The 23111-nt window shown below is 54.2% G+C and overlaps 3 protein-coding genes across 7 annotated transcripts in view; 2 read left to right on the plus strand and 1 right to left on the minus strand.

Moving 5' to 3' along the window:
* The window catches only part of CARKD (carbohydrate kinase domain containing), a 25219-nt gene extending 14794 nt beyond the window's left edge, over positions 1-10425 (plus strand). For 3 of the 5 annotated variants that reach the window (XM_011933886.1, XM_011933888.1, XM_011933884.1), the window contains 5 exons: positions 4716-4766; positions 4843-4947; positions 5660-5780; positions 7304-7424; positions 8814-10425. In XM_011933886.1, coding sequence (XP_011789276.1) covers positions 4716-4766; positions 4843-4947; positions 5660-5780; positions 7304-7424; positions 8814-8964 — 549 coding nt within the window. In that variant the 3' untranslated portion in view covers positions 8965-10425. Of the gene's footprint in view, positions 1-4715; positions 4767-4842; positions 4948-5659; positions 5781-7303; positions 7430-8813 lie in introns of all 5 variants that reach the window. The other 2 variants (XM_011933885.1, XM_011933887.1) reach the window with 2 other exon arrangements.
* LOC105505901 lies at positions 9144-10425 on the plus strand. The gene has a single exon (XM_011933883.1). The coding sequence runs from the start codon at positions 9628-9630 to the stop codon at positions 10123-10125; it is 498 nt and encodes a 165-aa protein (XP_011789273.1). The 5' UTR covers positions 9144-9627; the 3' UTR covers positions 10126-10425.
* Positions 10426-11880: 1455 nt separating this feature from the next.
* The window catches only part of CARS2 (cysteinyl-tRNA synthetase 2, mitochondrial (putative)), a 67575-nt gene continuing 56344 nt past the window's right edge, over positions 11881-23111 (minus strand). The window contains exons 10-15 of the mRNA XM_011933896.1: positions 21291-21357; positions 17425-17563; positions 16382-16505; positions 14849-14947; positions 12780-12986; positions 11881-12074 (exon numbers count right to left, since the gene is read on the minus strand). Coding sequence (XP_011789286.1) covers positions 12003-12074; positions 12780-12986; positions 14849-14947; positions 16382-16505; positions 17425-17563; positions 21291-21357 — 708 coding nt within the window. The 3' untranslated portion in view covers positions 11881-12002. The remainder of the gene's footprint in view (positions 12075-12779; positions 12987-14848; positions 14948-16381; positions 16506-17424; positions 17564-21290; positions 21358-23111) is intronic.

The raw sequence follows: 23111 nt of genomic DNA on the forward strand, positions 1-23111 counted from the left end.
TGAGGCCCTTTCTCGAGTTCCAAGGGACCCCTGTTAGAGCTCCTGGGGGAAGACACAGTGTGCCGGACAGCCTGGTGCCGCAGGGCGCTCACATGTGCAAGGCGTGGTGACTGCATGGGGATCAGAGGCCGGGCATTAGTGAGGGACTATGCTTAAAGCCCTTAGAAAGTGCCTGACCATTCTGTGTTCCCCAGATCAGCAGTCACCCTGAAAATGCCAACCATCTGCGTGGCACTCTGTTGAGTGCTTAGTTAATGGAGGGGTCTCTGAGGCCGCGGGGCTTGAAGGCGGCGAGTGATGGAGCCAAGCAGTGCAGGATGAGTCATCTGAGGAGCAGGCAGACGCGGGTTGGCACTGCACAGACCAGGGAAAGTAGCGTGGAGTTAGCACCGGAGCCCGACTTTGAGCTTTAAGGTCTCACCCGCTCACCGAGAAGTAGGAGGTGGCCATGTTTAGGAGCAGGAGAACCCTCTGTCATCCCCGGAGAGGCTGTCAGTGGGGAGTCCCATCTGCGAGCTGCGGGTCTGCGGTGCACGGCTGCTGCTCCCTGTCCAGCTCTGCATCCTGGAGGTGTGGATGAATTAAAGGTGAACAAACCAGAGTTCTCTGCTTCAGGTTCTTTTCTTTGTGAATTTAAGTTCATAATTTAAAAACTGGTATCTTAACCACTCTGCAGCGTGGAAGTGTGAAAGGTGGGAAGTGAGGGTGTCGTCGCTGCCCCTGCAGCCCGAACTCCGGACCTTGCATTCTGGTTCCCGTACACGCTCACCGTGGTCTTGAGAGCCCTCAGGTCATCTAGTGTGGGCTGCCGCCGCCTCCTCAGCTTCCAGCTCGTGCCTGGCGCGGAGCAGAGGCTTTCTACTTCGTCGCCATTCCTGAATGAGGTTGTCATCTGGCGTAGGCCTGAAAACAACCCAATTAGGTCGATTTCTATTCATATCCCCATTCTTCTGATGACAAATTGAGTCCTGGCAAGGGTTCAAGACGCCCGCTGGGTCTTGTAGCAAGGAAATTGCAGAGGTGGTTTTTTAAAAGCGACTTTATTTAGATGATTTACCTACCATACCTTTCACCCATTTAAAGTGAACTATTCGGTAGCTTCAAGTATTTTCACAGCTGTGCAGCCATCACCATGATCAACCTTAGAATATGTTTATTGCCTTCAGAAGCAGCCCATCCCCGTTAGCATCTGTTCCCTGTTCCCCAGTCTCCCCAGTTCCTGGCAGCCACTCAGCTAGTGTGCTTTCTGTCTCTCTGGATTCGCCGTTCAGGACATTTCATATGAATGGAATTACGCAACGTGTGCTCTTTAGTGACTAGTTATGTCACTCTGCATAATTTTATATTTAGAGTTACCTGTGTAGTAGACAGGTATCAGTACTTCATTCCTTTTTCTACCTCTAATATTTCATTGCATGGAGACACCACCTTTGCTTTATCTGTTCACTAATTTATGGAAAATTGGTTTCCACTTTTTGTGTGGATGTGTTTTCACTCTCCTGGGTGTCAGTGTCTCACAATTTTGAGGCCCTGCCACTGTCTCCCATAGCGGCTGCGCTATTTTCCGTTCCCTCCAGCAGTGTGCAAGGGCTCTGACTCGCCACGTCGTCCCCAGCACTTGTTACTGCTGTCGTCTATTAGCAGCCACTCTAGTGGGCGTGGAGTGACCTCACTGTGGTTTGGTTTGAGTTTTTCTGGCCGCTGATACTGTTGAGCATCTTCGCATGGGCTCATTGGCTGTTTGGGTGTCTTTTCTTGTTTTCTTTTTTTTGAGACAGATTCTCACTCTGTCACCCAGGCTGGAATACAGTGGCGTGGTCTCGGCTCACTGCAATCTCTGCCTCCTGGGTTCAAGTGATTCCTTTGCCTCGGCCTCCCAAGTAGCTTGGACTACAGGCACCCACCATCACACCCAGCTAATTTTTGTATTTTTAGTAGAGATGGGGTTTCACCATGTTAGCTAGGCTGGTCTTGAACTCCTGACCTCAGGTGTCTGCCCGCCTCAACCTCCGAAAGTGCTGGGATTACAGGCATGAGCCACCATGCGCGGCCTGTTTGGGTATCTTCTTTGGAGAAGTGTCTATTCTCATACCCTTTCCCCATTTTGAAAACTGTTTGCCTTTTTATTATTGACTTTTAGGAGTTCTGCATGTACATTCTAGACACAGGTTCCTTATCAGACTATTTGCTGATAATCCTCTCATTCTGTAGCTTGTCTCTTCACTTCCTTGATGGTTTTGTTCACAGCACAGATTTTTAATTTTGAAGTCCAATTTAGCTGTTTTTTCTTTTGTCCCTTGTGCTGTTGGGGTCTTATCTAAGAAGCATATGCCTAACCCAAGGTTTACTCCTACATTTTAAGAGCCTTATTGTTTTGGCTGTTACATTTGGCTCTGTGGTGCATGTTGAGCTGATGGTGTGGTGGAAGGAAGGCTGCAGCGTCAGGCTTTTGCTTGTGGGTGTCCCGTTGTTGCAGCACCCTGTGCTAGAGACACTCTTCTTTCCTCCCGACTTGTCATCCTGCCTGAGAGTCCGTTGAGCCTAAATGTGAGGGCTTATTTCTGGACTCTTGTTTCTGTTCTGTTGGTCTGTACAGCTGTCCTGCAACTGCCCAGTCTTGACTGCTGTGGCTGCGCAGGAAGCCTGGACATCGGAAAGCCCGAGTCCTCCACATTCGTTCTTTTCAAGGTTGTTTTGGCTCTCCCGGGCCCCGTGCGTTCCAGTTTTGGAGCAGCTTGCTGATTTGTGGAGCAGGCGGCTGGGATTTTGGTGGGGATGATGTTGGAACGGAAGATCAGCTGGGGAGTGTCTGACAGCATTAAGTCTTCTGGCCCATGGGCTGACTTTGAACCCACGTTGTCTGAATCTAGAGCGCAGGATCTTGCCCAATGCACCTGCCCTCACACTGTCCACTTTTCACACTCATTAACATGTGTCCTGGGACTTTTTCATGGCAGGATATGTGATATTCCTCATTATTTTTAACAGTTACATCAGAATTTACTGCGGATCTACTACAGTGTGTTTAACGAGTTCATTTACACTGTTTTCAGCTTTCTCGTGTTAACGTCAGTGGTGTCCTGAACCTATGTATTTTGTCCACTCTTTTGGGTGTTTTCTAAGATAAATTTTTAGAAGTTCTGTTGCTGAATCAAAGAGTAAGGACGTTTCGGTTTTGAGAGATGCCTCCAGATTCTCCCCTAGTGTACCAGGGTTTGCTTTCCCATGGGTGGGGACACCCTGCTGCGCTGGGTGCTCCGATGCTGCGAATCTTTCTGGGAGACCCATGTAACATTGCATTGTCCAGGGTTTGAATGTTCACTTTTGACTACTCTTTGCGAATACATTAAAAGAAAACACAGAAACAGATGAAAATGTCAGCTTGTTGCCAAATACTGCAACATGAAAGCAGCAACTGATTTAAAATCTGAATTAGCAAAGGCCTGCCAGTTTTACCAGTAAAGCCAGACTCAGGGCAAGCAAAGAATTTTTATTGTTAATAAAGGAAATAAGCTTCATGAAGTCTCAGGTACCTGCCTCCCTGGAAGGGGCTTCAGGACACACTGCTAATGCTCCGACCCGTGTCAGAGCCAAGTATACACTTCCCTACAGCTGGAATGGGCGTCACAAACAAGCTGAAGTGAGCACTTCGTTAGAGAGCAGCTAATGCTTTGTCAGCTTTCAAATTTCATTTAACATACCTGGCGTTGGTTTTCAATACCTTAAATTATTCTGACTTGGCATGTATTTTGTTTAGTGTTCTCTATTTTAATGTTTTCTACTATCAGGTGTCTGTCAAGTCAAGATCACTTTACATGCTACTGCGGTGTATAATCTTATCACAATATATTGGTTCATAATAATAAAAGCCACCAAATATTGATTACATATATGTGTATGTCTCTATACATCTCGTTTTTTTTTTTTTTTTTTAAATAGAAAACCTTTGACACCTTCACTGTAATCCTATCAGGGAAAAATGATTCCGTTTATTATTGTCACTTGTTATTTTAAAATATGTAAGTAAAGTGATATGAAAACTACATAATGACGAATGATTTGGGGAATTCTCGGGATTCAGATTTCTTGCCTCCGAACGCTGCAGATTAGTATCTGTTGGAGAACCGGAGGCCCTCGCTGGGGGGTGGGGGGGGGGTGGGGGGGGTCTTCATGAGGTAGCCTGAGAGCCCTGCTGCTGTTTCTAGCATTTCCACTGGGCTTCGCCTTTCAGAGTTCCCAGTGTCCTGCCTTATTTAGGGGCTCTGCTAGTTCACTGGGTCTTTCTGCTTCTCTATTTTATTCATTTACTCGATTATTTCCCATTTATTGTTTGATGACCTGATGTTGCATTTTATTAAGAGTCTGCTCAATGTTCTTTCACTGCTGTTGGGAAAAGTGTCTTAGTCTGTTTTGTGCCGCTGTAGCAGTGCCACAGACCGGGTAACTGATAATGAACAGGCGCTTACTGGCTCCTAGTTCTGGAGGTGGATATCCACCTGGCGAGGGCAGAAGGGCAGGAGAGAGACCCTTTATGCCCCTTTTAAAGGTCATTAAACCCACCCATGAGGGCACTGCCACATCACCTTTTAAAGGCTCCACCTCCCAGGACCCTTCCACTGGCAATTAAGTTTCACCGTGAGTTTTCAGGAGACACACATCCACACCACAGCAGAGGCAGCAGGCGTGGTGCTCAGCCTGGTTTTCTCTTCTGGCAGGGCATTTTGGAAGCATCCAAGGCCAGGGACATCCCTGTCGTCATCGACGCGGTGAGTTGACCTCTCTCCTCCTGGCTCGGACTCCCGAAAGGCCTGTGCAGTGAGCACGGCTCCTTGTTCTGTGCAGGACGGCCTGTGGCTGGTCGCTCAGCAGCCAGCCCTCATCCAAGGCTACCAGAAGGCGGTCCTCACTCCCAACCACATGGAGTTCAGCAGACTGTATGATGCTGTGGTGAGTCAGTGGACTCCCTGGAGGGTGGATGCAAGCCCCATTCGTCCTGAAGAGGGTGAAGGACGAGCTCCATGCTTCTGCCCAGCCTGTCCCTGTGGGCGCATCTCTGCAGGGATGCAGACCTGCAAGTAGTCGCTGTGCCTCTCCCGGTGGATGGCCCGTCTTCACATTAGTGCTCTTGGATTGGATGGATGATGGTATGGTGGGCTTGGGATAGGCAGGGACTCGGGTCAGCCAGCCCCTCCTGCAGCACACTGTGGACAGATCACTTTCTGTGTCTTGAGTGCCTCGTCTGTAATGTGACGATGGCATCTACTTCACGGGGTTGTGAGGATGAGATGAGGAAACCTGTGTAAAGCTCTGAGTCTCCACACGGTAAGTGTCCCGTCAGTGTTAGCGCCCAGTACAACTGGAATTTGTATTACTCCTACAAAGCTCTCAGAACCTAGCCTTGGGTGGTCCTCCTTCAGCCTGCTCTGACCAGGTAGAGGACGGGCACTGCAGCAGGCCCGCGTCGGCATCTGCCCGGACTCGCTGCAGGCGATATCCTGGGCTTCCTTCCACCTACATGGCCTTTAGCAGGTGCCTGGGGGATCCCTTTAGGCACGAGAGCGTGAGTCTCATGGCGGATGGGACAGGGCTCTCCGTCATGTCATGTGTCGTGTGTCTGAGGAAGACTTTGCTTTTTCTGTGTCTTCCTGTGTTGTCATAGCTCAGAGGCCCTGTGGACAGCGATGACCACCATGGATCTGTGCTGAGACTCAGCCGGGCCCTGGGCAATGTGACGGTGGTCCAGAAAGGAGAGCGCGACATCCTCTCCAATGGCCAGCAGGGTGAGTGGCGGCTGCCCTCTGTGCGTGGGCTGGTGCCAGATCAGTCAGCGTGGCCACACTGAGCGCGAGCCCTGGAAGACCTCTCCCATGCACACGTGTTCACACGCATTCGCACAACGGGATTCCTGCTGTCAACCACACCTTCTCCGGAGTCCATGTTTTGACTTCTCACTGTTTTGCCAGGGGAGGTGACAGTGGTGAGAGCAGGCTTTCGAGCCGTGGGCCTTACCCCTCGGCTGAATTCCCATGCCTCAGTTATGAGAGGCAGTGTGGCGGGAGGGTGCCTGCAACAGCAGGGCATTCCCCAGCTGCCACCTTCGTCTCACCTGTGGCGTCCATGATCCCTGCAGTTATTCTGTATTGTATTGCATTTCATTCTTTTATCAAAATGACTGGAAAGTGCAGGAAGCCCTGGAGCTGCTGGTAGTGGAATCTCAGGCGCTGAGTGTGGCGAGCTTCAGCCAGCCACTCTCCCATGGAGCCTCGGGAGGCTTCAGCAAGAGCCAAGTGAGAGTGGGGTAGAGGCTGGGCCCAGCATCAGTGAGGCATCTGGGGAGCCATGTCCTTGTTAGCTCTGAAAATGGAAGCCCCCCTCCATTCAGGCCTGAACAGATGATGAACAGTGAATGTACTCACCTGTTGAGCTGTGAGGCTGCTGAGTAGGTACCAAAATCAGGGTAGAACACTGAGGCATCTGTGGGCGGGTGTGTGCCCATCCACACTTGTACATTCACGTTCACATACACACATTTGCACACACTCATGCATTTATTCATACACATGCAGTCATGCTCACACAGCCTCACACGCCCTCGCACACTCATGCACTTATACACATGCACGGTCGTGCTCGCAGCCTCGCACACATCCTTACACACTCATCCACACACAGCTGTGCACAAGGAGCACAGGGCAGATGTTCTCAGAGGGACTCTGACACCTTTGAGATGAGGGTTTTTTAATCACTGGAAGGCTCTCTTGGGTCTAACAGGTTCAGACAGTGGAACACCTGGTTTTCAAAACATGTTCCAAAGAAACAGAATCCCACATACGCAGGCACGGGTGGCGTTGTGAGGCCGGTGGGGGCTTTGCTTGGTGTTGCCCTTTATGACTGAGCTGTGGTTTAAGGTGAACTCTGGAGTGAGGGCTGCAGGCGAGGGCTCGTCCTCCAGGAGCTGGTAGGAGGAGCTGGAGGCTGGTGCCGCCCTGCCAGAGCTGCCTGCTTGGGCTTGTCTGAGGCGGTTCTGAGCTGCAGGTGTCTCCACCAACCTGCTGTGCTACACAGCGGGGTCTGGGGCAGCCTCACCACTGTGTGCCTTGATTTCCTCTTTTGTAAAACAGAGGCTGCCTCCAACCCTTGGAACAAACAGGGAAAAGCCGTAGTGGGCAGGATGTGAGTGGAGCCTCGGGCTGCTCCTGGAGGGTGTGGCTCTGCCTGCCGTGCGGCCTTCCACACGCAGGGCTACTGTCCCATTCATCCACATGGCCATGCTGACACCTGCTCTCACTTCTGCCCTGTGCAGTGCTTGTGTGCAGCCAGGAAGGCAGCAGCCGCAGGTGTGGAGGGCAAGGAGACCTCCTGTCGGGCGCCCTGGGTGTCCTGGTACACTGGGCGCTCCTTGCTGGACCGGAGAAAACAAATGGGTAAGGCCACATGTCTTCATTTATTCTACTCTGAAACCGTCTGATTTTTCTAAGCTATTTCAGTAGCGCACACGTTGAGTAAGTAGCCCTGGAGACACTGAGAATGAACTCCAGGCTTCACTGGAGAGATCTCAGGGCACAGGCGAACCCTCTTGGCAGAAGCTTCCACCCCACACTTGACCTGGGCCTGTCCGTCATTCACAGATGGGGCCCGGGGCAGAGGTGGTCTTCAGAGCTCTCCAGAGAGTTCTGAGGTGCAACCAAGGCCCAGCAGCACGCTGTTCTAGGAAGTTGAGTGGTTTACATAGAAAACAGGGTCAAGGCTTACTTAGACACTTGTTCTTAAAGATGTGAATTTTCGGGCCGGGCGCAGTGGCTCAAGCCCGTAATCCCAGCACTGTGGGAGGTCGAGACGGGCGAACCACGAGGTCAGAAGATCGAGACCATCCTGGCGAACACGATGAAACCCCGTCTCTACTAAAAATACAAAAAAAAACTAGCCGGGCGAGGTGGCGGGCGCCTGTGGTCCCAGCTACTCAGGAGGCTGAGGTGGGAGAATGATGTGAACCCGGGAGGCGGAGGTTGCAGTGAGCTGAGATCTGGCCACTGCACTCCAGCCTGGGCAACAGAGCAAGACTCCATCTCAAAAAAAAAAAAAAATGTGAATTTTCTTTAAGAGACAGCAGAATTCTAGGACCAGGGCCCTTGGCCCAGTTCTGTAGTCAGAGAACTTTATGAATGCAAGCAGTTCCCATACCTCTGAGCACCTCTGTTTCTCTTTTGTGAGCCCATCAGGGTGGCGGCTGCAGGTGCTAAGTGTGGCAGACCTGGGCTTCTGGAGGGTGGGCAGGCCTGTCATCCAGTGGCCTCATCTGTCCTCACTGCCGGGATGGCAAAGTCTGGGACCGTCCCCCAAACTAAGTGTGTCCACATGAACTTGAGAGCTGAGGAGGTCGGGGTGTGGGCAGGGCAGGAGTCTTACCGTTCGTTCTGCTGGGTTCACTCCCGTTCCCTCCGCCCCTCTCCCAGGAGATGGAGCCCTAGTAGCAGGAATCCACCTTCTCAGACCGCAGATGCCCTCCACGCCCAGGCACTGAGAGCACAGTCAACAGGGCTGGCAGCATGTGCCGCCCGGCTCTCCCCAGAACACCTGGCCCCGTCTCCGAGTACACAGACATTTCCGTGTGCCTCCTGCCAGGGAGCAGTGGAGGCTTAATGGTGGTTTTCGCTGTGATAAAGCTGCTTTCTCCTCAGAGGCATGTCAGACTTGAAATTGACAATTTGGGGTCCCAAGATTGAAACAGGAGTCCAAACCAGAGCCCAGGGTGGCTGTGGCCCCGGACCACGACCCCCACTTCCCCACACCTCCCGCTGTCGCCCTCTCCGCAGGTCCAGCCCTCTCCTGGTGGCTGCATTCGGCGCCTGCTCTCTCACCAGGCAGTGCAGCCACCAAGCCTTCCAGAAGCACGGTCGCTCCACCACCACCTCCGACATGATCGCCGAGGTGGGGGCCGCCTTCAGCAAGCTCTTCGAAACCTGAGCCCACGCAGACCAGAAGGAAGTAGCACCTCGGACAGGGGAGAGCGTGTGTGTGATGGGAAAATCCAGACCCACGTGTGTGCTGAAGGCGCACAGTGCTTGCCAGATTTTCAACTCGAGCATAAATTGGTTGCTGTTGAGAATTGAAGAATTTGGAATATTGCAGTTTTTGGCTAAACTTAATGCGTGGTTGGAGATGTTATGGTGACACTAAACAAAGTATTCCTGAACTCTCCTTAGCTCCTTGGTAGTAACTGAGAAGACACAAATGAAGAAAATCACGTGAGAATGAAGAATTCTTTAGCAGCTCAACGGAATTTCTCGACCTGCTCCCAAATCAGCGAGGTTTCTACTTGTTTCTCTCTCTGCCAACGCCCTTCATTTCTCTCCTGCTTCCCTTCCCTAGTCTTTCCCCCGGCAGGGAGCCAGGCATGGGTCCCCGGCTGTCTCCCTGCGTCCTGACTGCACTGACTGCGTTTCCTCTGACTGGGTCCATCAGAGGCTCCTCCTTCTCCAGCTCGTCGTCTTTTCAAGCGGTGATCAGCTTGGTGGTATCTGGCTGCTGGTATTTGGTTGGCTTATTGACATACTCCAGGGTAATCAGTGATCACTTTGTTTGGAAACCGTTTTGGAGGCACCATGGGAACAGAAGGAAACATGAGTGATGCCGACCCTTGGGTGGGTGGGCGGGGAGCTCAGACGCCTCCTCTCCCACGCTCTCCAGTGTCCGTGTCTGCACAGAGGTCCCCATGACACCCAGCCCCAGCAGGGCAGACCTGACCGGGGACGGGCGCCGTGGAGGGCTGCAGCCTGGAATCTGACGTGGCCCCTAGTGCTGTCTCAGGAGAAGGCTCTGGGGGACTTGGGGCATGCGGGGCCTGGTGCAGCGATGGCACTAAGGAGACCCGGGGACAGACAGTGTCGTGGTCATGTATGCTTAGGAAGCAGCACGGCCGTGTCCTCAGGGATGTTCGCGTCCAGCAAAGACACTAGTAACTGCAACTTCAGCAAACACGCTTCATGGCGGTGTCGACCTCGGGTTAGCTTCTGTTGTCTGTCTGGGTGGTTTTCCTGGAGCGGCCTGACATTGACGTGTTCTCTGGTGCCGTGGCTTAGTGGGGCTTGGTACGGTTTTGTGCCTGACGCGAGCATTAGGGTGTAACGCCTTTCCACTGCAAGGGCCGAACCCTCCTGCTTCCCTTCAGAGTCTTTTTGGCCTGATGATGACTCTTGAGTGATACCCTGTGATGCAGACACGCCCCAAATGGATTCTGCTGTCTTTAAAACTAGGAACTTTGAGGATTAAAAACTAGATTGTCACTACTAATTTGACAGCTAACTTCAGAAGCTTCACTGTCTAATGTGAACTTTTCCAGAAAAACTGTGCCATGGACATTTTTCCTTTGGGGAATTAACATCCAGATTCTGGTAACTATTAAAAGACAGATCTGGTTAATTTAAATTGAGCGTTGTATTTTTTTCCTTAAACAGCTAAAGCTCACCTTTCAGCTTTCTTAGGTGAGGCCATTGTGAGCTACCAGGGAGATAAAAGCATACAAGCCTGTCTGTGTGAGACTGCCCGCACTGCCAGCGCCTCTCCCATGATGGCTGCGATAAGGCGCCTTGAAGGATAGGCCCAAGGCAGCCCCTTCTTTCCTTAGGAAATACGATTCAGCAGTCACAGGAACTATCTGTATCGTTTTTATGACTAAATTTTTGTTCTAAGTAAAACATCCCTTTACTTAAAGGAGAGAATGGGTTTTTTTACGATCAGCTCGTTGCTTCCCTGTTCTTTCTCAGACCCACGTATTTCATGCACCCGCTCCAGCCGGACAGGCTCCCAGGAGCTTCCCTGGACCAGGAGAGCCAACAGGGAAGTGTGTGCGGGTGGGTGGGCGGGCGGCCTGTGAGGCAGTGGCCTGGCTGTGGGGGACAGAGTGCCCCGGTACTGAGCAGCTGTCGAGATGCCTCATTGTAAGGAGCCCCCTGGGGACTTTTTCTATGTGGGTAGCTTTACTAGGGTGATTTTCTAGGTGAGTGACTTCTGAACTGGCATTCTTCTCTGTAGACAGGAGACCTGTGCCTCAGGTTAAACGATGAGCAAGGCTGTACCCCCAGTCACAGGTCCTGCTGCCTGTGCCCGTGGGATTGAGATGCCAGTGCGACAGGGAGAGGCCTGGCCCAGGCTCTGCGAGCGGGAAGAGTGGAGAGGGTCACCCTGCTGAGTCACTGACAACTGTGGTGCTGGGCTTACTACAGAAAGGCGAGATCAGGAGCCAGGCGGGTGCTTCAGGAGGCCACTGCTCCTGCAGCCCAGGCAGCCTGCTGTGCACTGGCCACCACCTCCCGCTCAGGAATCCTGTCTGTCACACCTCGCCAGCTGGCTTTCAGCCTGGCTGCCCTGACTCCTCCGGAACCAACCTTTCCCAGGCCCAGCTCGACCCTGTCACTGCTGTGCTCAGACCATGACCACCAAGATGGCCTGCGGCTGTCAGGATGTTAACTGCAGCGGGACTGCAGACAGGTTCTCAGCTGCACTTTTTCTATGGTGAATATGTTACTTTTGTAACCACAGAAATAAACTAAGATTGTGTTCTTGATGGGGGAGGGGTGTCCCAGAGTTAGCATGGCCTGGCGCCCCTGCTCTGCCTGCCTGTGCTGCTGCGTGGCCCACCCACCTCACCCATCCCCAGCCCCTCCCTCAGGAGGAAACAGGCTGCGTCCTACTGCCTCCCTGGGTCCCTGCTCTTCTGTTCCTGTGTTGTCCGTTCCCTGGGCACAGGGCCAGTGGGTCTCACGCACAGGCACTTGTGCTGCTGGATGCTACTGAATGTTTGACGCCACTTCACTCAGTCGGCAGTCTGTAGCCACAGAACGCAGTGAATGTTTAGGCTTAGTTACTAACACGCCAGTGGGACACTGTTGGTTGCCTTACTTTAATGCTGACCTAGCAGCCCCGACAGGAAGCTTTAACATAAAGCCTTTAACATAAGCACAGATGCATCTTGTTGTGAGCACGTTCATGGCTGCGCTCCATCCTCAGCCCGCTGGTTTTTGGTCTTTTGTCCTTTGATCCAGCAGTTCCCATGTGGATGTTGTACTGTTTCTGTCCTGGAGAAGAAAAGTGAGGTCCAACTCAGCAGACACCACGTCACGTGGCACGGGGGCTGATAGGCGTGACCAGGTTCAGGGTGCCTGTTCCCTCACCGGCCTGTCCTAAAAAGCTGGCTGGGCGCTTAGAAAGGGCCCCACTGCCTCCAGGAGAAGGCCAGGAGCCGTGCAGCACCTGTAGGAGGAGATGGCGGGGGCTGAGCAGGACCCACGTGCCCGTGCTCAGCGTCCCTTCCAGCCAACTCGGCCCCTCCCTCACGGCCCTCCCACTTCATTTATCACAGGGATGCGTTTCTCAGAAATAAGCATGGCCAGGCACGGTGGCTCACGCCTGTCATCCCAGCACTTTGGGAGGCCGAGGCAGGAGGATCACCTGAGGTCAGGAGTTTGAGAACAGCCTGACCAACATGGAGAAAACCCATCTCTACTAAAAAAAATTAGCCGGGCATGGTAGCGCATGCCTGTAATCCCAGCTACTCGGGAGGCTGAGGCAGGAAAATCACTTGAACCTGGGAGGCAGAGGTTGCAGTGAGTCAAGTTCGTGCCATTGCACTCCAGCCTGGGTGACAAGAGTAAAACTGTCTCAAAAAAAAAAAAAAAAAAACAACATGGTTACGGGGGATGTCTGGTGATGGCTCCACCTGTGACACCTGTTGACCTCCCTAGCTCCTGGGGTGATGTCCCTGACGTGGGTGCGGCACTCACCTTGATGTTGATGCCATGGGCAGTCAGGCCCCGGCGCAGGGTGTCGCATGCCTCCAGCAAGGGCTGCCTCTCTAGGAGCTGCTGCCGTCGGGCCTCCCCCGTGGCCTCGGGCATGGCCAGCGCAAACTGCCGGACCTTTTGCCGGAACCGCACTAGCTCGTCCACCACACCACGCAAGGTGGCCTCGCTGCCGTCTCCTGAAACACACTAAAGCCGGCAGGGCACGGTTACATCCCCTGGAGACTGTGGACACCCCGGGTAGTTGGGCTCTGGGCTGAGACCCACCCAGCCCTGGGCTTCCCTGATTGCCTACAGCTGGGCCTCTTTCTGGGACTGGCAGGGCTGGGTACAGCCCGCAAGCGCTGGGCTCTGGGCAAGTCTCCACTCTCAACTCTGAGCATCTGCCATCCAAGCAAGGCTGACTGATGCTCACTTGGGAGTTAGAAGGATGGGCTGGGGGCTGCACACCACCCTGCCCTGAACACAAGCGCTCCCTGGGTTCCAGACCCCACACAAGTGTGGCTGAGGTATCAGGAGCAACCTGAGGATGAGGCTGGGAGGCAGCGGCTGAGCGCTTGCAGACGTGTTTCGGCAAATGGTGTGAGTCACAGCCTCGGGTGCTAAGGACCGGATTGGGGCGGAAGGCCTGTGTGCTGTCCTCCCACTGAGAAGGGATCCTGGGGCAGTATGGAAGGGGCAGCTGTACCTGTTTGTTAAATTCATGTGTGTAAAATAAGAAACAGACAACCTTATACGTTGGTGTCAAACTACTTAAGTGCATACACCCCTCAGTCAGTGCTTCCATGATAAAAGACAATCTTTGTTATTACAAAAATACGAGCCCAGAGTGGGCCCTGACGTTAGCCCTTGTGGCCGGAGGAAGGTGAATGAGGTATCTTTGACAAGGGCTAGGCAGAGCTTGGCGAGATCCCACTTTTCTTACTCAATGCAGACTCTGGAAAGCCACCCTAAAAATGAACATGTACATTGCAAAGATTTGGTCATCTCACACCACTAGACTTTTATGTGATTGGCAGCAGATGCTGGACTGCCAGAAAGGGAAACTAGGTCTACCAGGTGATCAACAGGTATATAAATGAGCCAGACTTGGAAAAGACACTGTAGTTCTCTGTTGAGAGCCAGCGAGACGTGTCCAGCCTGGAGCCAGGCCTCCAGCACACCTGCTCGGGCCCCAGTCCCAAGCAGCGGGACCCTCGGGGTGCTGGGCAGCTGGTCTAGTGTGGCAGCCTCCGTCCAGGCAGCAGCAGCCAAGCCATACCCCAAAAGAGCCAGAGCGCCTTGTGCTGAGAATTCTCCAAGGGCGTCCAGAGAATGACAGGGACGTTCAGGGATACAGCACCAGTTCCAAGGGCCTCATCAGCCATATACTCATAAAAATCAATGGGCGGGGGACGGACTTTAAGGCAGGAAACCTCAAATCCGTACTGACGCAATAAACGAGTTCCAGGTGAGCCTGGTAAAGAAGGGGGTATTTTCATAGGATTCAAGTCTCTCTGCAAAAATGCTCGAGTTACAAGGGAAGAGGAGGAACGTGGAGAAGCCTGGCAATGTCCTATCTTCACTGCGCAGCCAGGGTGAGCCTCGCCGGGAAGGTGCAGGTGCAACTCGTACCTGTCGGGAGGCTTGTCCTGTCCATAGGAAGCATGCGCCAGGCAAGGGGGCTCAGGCCGCCAACTTGCCCTCAAATGGGTCAGGAAAAAGTGTGACTGCGGTGTGCCTGTGACTTCTGCACATTCTGAGAGTCTTTCAACATAAACGTGTGTGCAGAGCTGGCGACACTGTCGCTGAGATGGACTTCATCTCTCGTTCTGCACACGAGAGTTTACCAACTGCAGAAGTAGAACTGTGCAATTCCAATTAATAAGTATTGGCTCTGAGTGTGTTTATTTTTCCAGGAAAATAACATGTTTTTAAACAGGTAAATAAATTAGTGTGGCATCATAATGATCTATTCCAAGTTAAAAGGGTAAAGGTTATTGTCCCTTTACCCTTTTAGGACAAAAATGGAGAAAATTCCAGAATTAAGCATTTAAAATAATACGACCTACCTGTTGATTGGCCAGAGAAATTCCAACAGTTTCAAAAAACTGTTCAAAGTAAGAGATGATGGCTCCAAACACGGCAGGACTTCTCGGCACTCCAGGTTCCTGTAAGAGATCATGCCGCGGAAGCTCCTTAAAAGCAGTCTTGATGGCAGTGGGCAAATGGAATTCAATGTCAAAAGACAAAGGCTTCAGCAGCTCAGTTCAGTCTGGCCTTTCTCCTGGCTTCTATGGAGGGAGGACACAGCTCTGGCATCGGCTGCCGCACTGCAGACCATACAACTATAGGTGCATGAGGAATCTCTTGTGCCTCAGTCTACCCACCAGTCTTATGGGTGGTGACTAGCCCATCAGGCTTTGCAGGTAAAGCATGACCGTGGAGTATGGCAGGCGGCGCATGGTAGGTGGAGGCTGAGTGGGCACTGGGCTGGGTTTCTCAGAAAACAAGGAAATCCTGGCACGTGGCTCACGTCAGTCACCAAGCACGGAGACCCCCGTGTGACACCAGCCTTAGTTCGCAGGTGCCCCCAAAACTGCAAAGGTTGGGAAGGAAAAGTGCAGGCGCCAGCCTCTTTACTTGTCCCCACCCCTTGCCACAAGAGGCCCCTGTTGCCCTAGCCCTGGGCCAGCCTGGCAGTGCCGGCAGCGTGCGGGCGGACGGGCTGAGGAGGAGGAGTTCCCGTGCAGGAGCAGCCTGGCCTGGCTGCCTTCAGTGCGGGGCAGCCTGTTCCTGCACCCAGCTGTGACTCAAGTGCCCGCTCCCCTCAGAGGTGAGCCCTACACGTCTGTAGTATTTGGACCAAAGGCACCTGGCACAGGCACATGGCACCCTGCCCCACCTGCTGATGCTCTGAAACCCAACCCTGCAGGCAGCCAGGGATGCAGACCTCCACAGAGACGCTCAGCTCACAGAGGACGTGGCCAGAACTCTCAGGTGTTTCCAGAGATGGGAGAGGCACGAATGGCCTCGGCTTCCCAGGTCGTGAAAGGTCACAGGGCTCCTGACATGCCCCTCCCAGAGTCTGGCAGGGGAAAGCCTCAGAAGTGCAGGAACCGAAGCCTGCCACCGCCTCCACGGTCTTTGTCCGACCCCCCCAAACGCTTTCAGTGACTCACGGTCCAGGCTCAGAGCCCTGGGTGCTTGGTGTGGTCGTCACACTAGGGTGCAGACTGCGGAACAGTGCATTGGGGTAAATGGGTCTTTCCAAGTTCCCCACAAAAGCTCTCTGGGAAAGTGCCGTGGATGCAGTGGGCACATGAAATGTGTCCCGTGAGGATCACGCACACATAATTTCTTAGCTTCAGGGGCTCCCGAGAGCTTGTTCTCCAGGTGGCCCTGAGGCCTGGGAGGGTCAAGCCCCAAGCTGGGTGCCATCCTGTGTGTCAGCGGCAGACTCAGGTTCCACGAGTTCCTCCACAGAAGCTGCGGGAGGCGAAATCAGCAGAGAGCCTGCCCAGCCGACATGAGAAAAACCCACCAGAGGACCCGACCCATGCCCCTGGCAGCGCGACCGCGAGGCCACCTGCTCGTTGTGCTACCTTTGAGGCCGCCCTGAGCTGTCTGTTCCCGTGGTGCGCGAGGCCCAGGATAGCATCAAGTGCCCTGGGTGTGTCAAAGTCATCTGCCAAGGCCTCCTTCACGGCCCTCTTGGTGCTGGCGAGCCTGAGCAAAGAGAGAGGAACAGTCGTGGCAGAGGGAGCTCCACCCTCCCCAGGAGGCCGCCATGCCAGTCCTTCCCCAGGGAGAGACGCTGGGGGCTCTCATTTGGGGACTCTCTCTAGGACATATTCCCAGACTTGGGAGTTCCTGAGTAGCAGAAACTTAATTACGTAACATCAACTGCAAAGTGTCATGTTACCTACCCCAAGAAAAAGTCCCAGAACAGAGGTCACCTGTGACACTTGTATTTTAACACACAAGATACACGTGGGCATTTTCATGATGGTTTTAAAAATCAATAGACATTGCGGGGAGTGGCAGGGAAGACTCGGTGGGGGATAGACGGCACGGCTGACCACTCACAAAGACAGGTTGGGGAGGCCCGGCCCAGGGCTCCGGGATCTCAGCCTCCCGTGGCCACTGGCAGCCTGCCCTGCTGAAGCGGCAGGGGTGGGTTGTCACCAAGACCATCTGGAAGACTCTGCACGCCGGGATGAATGTGCAGCACTGCCCTGGACACCCATGGGTGGGGAGTGGAGGCGATGCTGTGGGCCCAGGCCTGTGTGTTTTACAGCTTTTGGCTCCTCACGGTCAGGACCGGGAGGGATGAGCAGCTCTGCTCCTCGCACAGGGAATCCAAGCCCAAAGCCACTCAGCAGGAGGCTCAGAGCCCGAGGGCCCCAGGCACACTTCCTGCCCAGTACCCTGTCTCCCTGGGGCCTCTCCTGTCTCAGGAGCCCCTGACCCTGTACCTCCTGCCCAGCAACCAGTCTCCTGGGGCCTCTCTGCAAAGTCCCTGACCCTAAACCTCCTGTCCAGCGCCCTGTCTCCTGGGGGCCGCTCTTCCCCTTCAGGAGCCCACCAGCAGCGCCTAGCAGGCTGCAGGAGGGGCGCCACGCCGGGTGCTGGGCGGGTCTCTTACCTCTCCCACAGCATCACTTCTCTGACAGAGCCGCAGGCCAGCTGCCCCTTCATGTAGGCACGTGCGTCCTCCAGAAAAGAGCCCAGCCCCAGGAGCAGCTGCTGGGCTTGGAGCATGGCGCTGTCGCTGTAGTCGATGGCTGAGGAGGAAGAGATGGTCCCTGAGGCGGTGCCCGCCATGCTGTGCCCCTGCCCTCGTCCAGCAGAATCACAGCGTTCTCTGAGGGCACTGCCACCCGGGGACCACACGGAGAGCGGGACATGCGGCCACCCTCACTGCCCCCCAGTGACTGTGAGTCCCTAGGCCCACTGGACACAGACCACAGGGTCTGTCCCAGCTCAGTGTCACCTGCCCTAGGAGAACAAGGTGGCAGTGGAGAAATGCTCCCAGTGCTTCCAGCTGAGCGGCGCATTTCCACTGACGGATGGATGGAGGTGCGGATCAACAGCTGGCTCTGGAAAGAGGGAGCCCCACCCTGGGGTCAGAGGCACCTCTAGGGAAGGCGCCCCCAGGGAAAGTGCCCGTGTGTGATGGGACGGCCCAAAGCGGGAGGGAGGAGCAGTCCCCAGACCCAGCTTTCGAGTCTGTGGGTGTTGCTTAGGCCACCTGGATGAGGGGCCAGTGTTTACATCTGTTCGTTTCTGGTGGCTTCTCGTCTACTGCATTCTGATGGGTAAGACACAACAGGAATGAATCGCTTCACAGTGATCACACATCCTTGGGTATCAGCAGAGCCAGGCACACATTTCTAAAACCTTCTTCTCGTTTCTGTGCCTACTCTGCTTCCCAGACTGTCTGAGGCCACGGTCCATGCTTCTGAGGAGCGCTGCTTCAAAAAGCTCTTTGAAACCCACAGGAATAAAAAGAGCCTATCTGGACACACATGCCGAAAATTACATCCCAACATGCCTACAAGTCCTGATTTCCAAACGAGAATTCCAAAGTCAGACACGGCTTCAAGCTGGAAGCAACACAGTGAAAATCTCCCCCAGGGCTGTCTAATATCTCACCTAACATTTTTCCTTTTTTTCCAAATTCACTTGCAGTTTTTGCTTTGAATAGCTTGACAGAGGAGAAAAAGCCAGAAACCCACAAAGCGATCTGCCAAAATTTAAAATGCATGGGAGGCTGTTAGAATAAGATTACCATGAATGACACAGTAAGATGAGGCATCCAGATGGGGAGGGCAGACATGTCCAGCATGGAGACGCCCTCTGCCTCAAAGTCAAGGACAGCTGCACTCCTCCAACAAGGATTCTGCTCTACAGACGGGAGACGCTTCTCCCAAGTGTCAGCACAGCACAGACGGCGCGGGAATGTCACCACTGTCACCCTCCATCTTCCCAAAGGTGAAGAAAGCATGTCTGGGAAGATCCTGAACTCCCACGCCACTGGTGGAGGGAAGCTCAGACAGCAAGCCACGGCCCAGCTCCTCATGGCCACCTCTGACTTCGAGGGGGCGTCATGTCCACCGTGGGGACCCACGTCCTGCTAACTTTGTGTTCCTAGAAATCCCTCACCGGCAGATCGGTGCCTCCTGAATCCCACCCGAAATTCCCGCTGGGAATGTGTTCCTGAAAGAGCTGCCCAGGCTTGAGAAAGCTTCTTTTCAGACCAAACTTCATATTCAAAGCTCAAAAAGAACTGCACACAATTAGGACAGTCATGCGAGGCGCTGCCCCTAATCCTGCCGCAATCTGCAAGAAGAAGGGGGGCAGGGGCCTCCGAGGGCAAAGAGCCGCTGGGAAGGGATCCACGGGGAACAGCTTTGAAAGGACCACAGCCCCCAGCCACAAGGGAACAAGCACGAGTCGGGGAGAGCTCTGCACTTGCACACGGGATTCATCCCCACCGCCTCTGCCCGTTTCCAGCAACACGGAGCCAGGCAGAAACAGTTTCTCCAGCCCATTCGCCTCCCGACTCTTCCTCTCACGGCATGGCTGGGCTGTGGTCATCGCGCATCAGCGCACACCACACACAGACGCTGCACAAGGCCAGGTGAGCACGAGGCTGGTGACACTTCTGTCTCAGGCTCGCGCGCCTGTGAGCACAGGTCCCCTAGGCTGATGCACTGCAGTTCTGCCCAGGGGACAGGTTCAGACCACATCTCAGGAAACCTGAACTTGCAGTAGAAAGCCAACATGGTGTCGAAGCCAGGATAAAGCCATGGCCCGAGGTAGCCTTTCGGTGGTCAAAGGTGCAGGTGTCTGTGTGCCCCACTCAAGCTGACAGAGCCGCAGGCCGGGTAGAGCCTGTGCCAGGCCGTGGCCCAGGTGAGATTCTGCAGGCACAGCACAGGGGAGGGAGATGGATGGGACCAGCCCAGGGGATCACCCAAACCTACCAAAGCTTTGTGTGTGACATAAAGATAACATCTATCTGGCCAGACAGACTCACCCCATGGGGGAATGAGAATCCACTATGTTTCGGCTGCATGTCCCCACCCCCATCGTCTTCATTAAAAAGGTGAAATCGTCAACTGGGAGCAAGAGTGCTACGCGGGAGGGACAAGAAGCGGGAGAGCGAGGTGGCGTGGCAACAGCAGCGGCCCAGGGACACGCCAGCGTCAGTGGAGCAGAGGGGGCGCTGGAGGCCAGAAGGGCAGCAAACCTCACTCACCAGCAAGGAACTGTCACCATCTCCAGAGGACACCGGCCCTGCTCCTGCAGCACTAGCCATACACTGGGACCTTACTGCCAATTAGGTGGTCAAGCCAGGCAGGCAGTGCCACTGTCCCCAGCCCTCACCCGCCACCAGGGATGCAGCTCTGGATAACAACTTTTTTTTTTTTTGAGACAGGGTCTTGCTCTGTCACCCAGGCTGGAGTGCAGCGGTGCTTTCTCGGCTCACTGTAACCTCCACCTCCTGGGTTCAAGTGATTCTCCTGCCTCAGCCTCCCAAGTAGCTGAGATTACAGATGCCTGCCACCAAGCCAATTTTTTGTATTTTTTTCAGATGGAGTCTTGCTCAGCCGCCCAGACTAGAGTGCAGTGGCATGATCATGGCTCACTGCAGCTCTGCCTCCCAGGTTCAAGCAATTCTCTTGCCTCACCCTCCTGAGTAGCTGGAATTATAGGCATACATCGCTATGCCTGGCTAATTTTTATATTTTTAGTAGAGATGGGGTTTCACCATGTTGGCCAAACTGGTCTCGAACTCCTGACCTCAAGTGATCCACCTGCCTCAGCCTCCCAAAGTGTTGAGATTAGAGGCACAAGCCATCGTGCCAGGCCTTTTGTATTTTTGTAGAGATGAGATCTCGCTATGTTGCCCAGGCAGGTCTCAAACTCCTGAACTCAAAACATCTGCCAGCCTTGGCCTCCCAAAGTCCTGGGATCACACACATGAGCCACCATGCCAGGCCAGTGCTAGACAACTCCTGGCCAAAAGCCTAGCCTGGGGCAGCAAGAAAATCGTGCAGCATGGGAGGAACTGTCATCGCCCATCCAGGAGACCTGGCTCTGCTACACACTGTTCGGGGAAGCGCTGTCCCTGGGCGGGACAGGGAGGGTCACGTTTAAGGGCTCCCATGTTCAGGGTCTGTGCCAGGCTGGCCCCTTCCAATCTCCCAGTTCACAGAGCAGGAAGCCGAGGTGCTGCGGGTTCACGACTTGTCCAGACCCACAGAGAAGGAGTGGAGAGGACTCGAGCTTGACGAGGAAGCCCATATCCACTACGGGCTGAGCCTGGACCAGCGCTGGGATCCCTCATCCTCTGGGTTCACTCTCAACCTGAACCTTAAGGCCTCAGCAGCTGCACTCACAAGGTTCTGCTTATTCTCTGGCCTGCATTTTGCTGTTCTCAGTCCTGTCGGAATGACTGTCTCCGAGCTGGGGAGGAGTCCACTCCATGTGCGCCCGGCTCACCTGAGCGGTAGCTGCTCCGCAGGCAGAAGAACCGGAAGACGTCAGGGGAAAAAGTCTTCAGAAAGTCCTGGTAAAGCGAGAGACAGGCAGTCACGAGGCTTTGCTTTTACGCTTTGCACTGTTCAGAGAATATGTTATTTACTACAATTACATGAGTTATCTCTACTTATCAAGAAATCAGGAATCTTGATGAAAATGAGCCCTCCAAACTCAGAATTACCACCTGTTTCCTGGTGATTTCCTTCCTCACTGAACTTTCCATGTTCGATCTCAGTATTTGTGGAAAGAGCAAGAGAAGAAAGCCGGTTTGCCTGAAATTCCCCACCTGCGCAGGCTCCGGGAGGAGCGTGTCGTGTGCTCAGCCTGGGCTCTCTTTCTACACGACAGGGACATGGGACAGACAGCATGGAGGGATGCTGTGCTCAGGAAGAGACCAGGTAGGCGGCGGGAGGCACACCAGCTCTGGCTGCCTGCAGGCCCCCAGGAGAAGCTTGCGGTTAACGTCAGACCCAGCTGACCTCCGGCTCAGTCCAGCCAAGGGGCGACAGCGTCACTCATCCTATTCTGTAAACACTGAGTTTAAAGCATGTGCTAAGTCTGTCTCTTGAAGACTAAACCACCCTGCCTCTGATTAAATGTAAGTAAAACTGAGAACCCAACCAGGATTGTCCTATAGATCATTTAGAAAACGTCTGTCCAGAAAGAAGTGGAGCTTTCTGCATGAGGAAGCTTAGGAGAGGTCATTAAGGCACTGCAAAAGCAGCACAGCACTCAGCAAAGCCTCCTGTGGCGCGCTCAGGGCTCAGCTCTGGCAGCTACTTTCAAAAGATGAGATGAGACTCAGGGTGGGGGAGAGAAGGAAGAGGGCTCTGCCCAGCTTGGGCTTCCAGTGTGGCCCCAAGAAAGCAAGCTGAGCTCTGGCTGCACCCCTGGCGAGGGACACGCTCCAACGGGAGCCCGCGTGGCTCCCTGCCTGGATCAGCAGCACATGCTGCCAGCTCTGACCAAAGCCCCCTTTCCTGCCACCACCTCAGAAGACAGAACTGGCTCACCCCATGCCTGTCCTCTGTGCAGGAAGCTGTGCCCGGCCTTGCTGGAGTGAGGACTGCGTTTCCGTCTCCCTCGGGTAAACCTGACCCCTCATCTCTAGGCGGATGGGCGGCAACACAAGCCCACAGCACAGGGGCTGACACCGGCCTGCAGTCTGCACCCGCTCACCAGAGCTCGGACACCCACTTCCTCCGCACGGTGGTCGTGGGAGCACAGAGCTGCCGGGGAGAGTGAGCTGGAGACGGCGGAGTCCAGCTCAAAATACTGTATCTCAACACATGGTATTTTATAAGGCATAAAAGACTGGCCTAAGGCCATGCTGCTCAACAACCCTACTGACAGCAAAACAAATGCAACTGAAGAGCATCTTGGGGTCGAAGGGGCTGTCCCTGCGGCAGGCCGCAGCGGCCTCGCCCAGCCGGTAGGAAGGAGGGGACTCCCTGGGCTGCTGAGCTGGAAGGAGGAGGACACTGCTCCACCTGCCTCCGGGCCTCATTCCCCTCAGAGGACTGAGCGGGTCTGGTCTGCTTTCCACCAGGAAGGAGGTCAGCCCCCGCCTCACAGCCCAACCCCTGTCTGCCTGTGCCTGAGGCAGTGAGAGGCTTTCTCATGAGGGGTGGTGGCATCAATGAGAAAGCTGCTGGGCCAATCCCCTAACACAGGGGTGCTCAACCTGGGGTCCCCAGACCTCCTAGGGGCCCACAGAGAGACGGTGGGAGGGCGGGGAGATCTGTGAACTGGGAGGGTTAAACAGTTATGTGTTTATTTCTG

The sequence above is a fragment of the Colobus angolensis genome, unplaced genomic scaffold, assembly GCF_000951035.1.
Source record: "Colobus angolensis palliatus isolate OR3802 unplaced genomic scaffold, Cang.pa_1.0 Scaffold13, whole genome shotgun sequence".
Taxonomy (NCBI): Eukaryota; Metazoa; Chordata; class Mammalia; order Primates; family Cercopithecidae; genus Colobus; species Colobus angolensis.

Bases quoted from the DNA above. Each gene is read 5' to 3' on its own strand.
- LOC105505901 (XM_011933883.1), top strand. From the start codon at position 9,628: ATGCCGACCCTTGGGTGGGTGGGCGGGGAGCTCAGACGCCTCCTCTCC.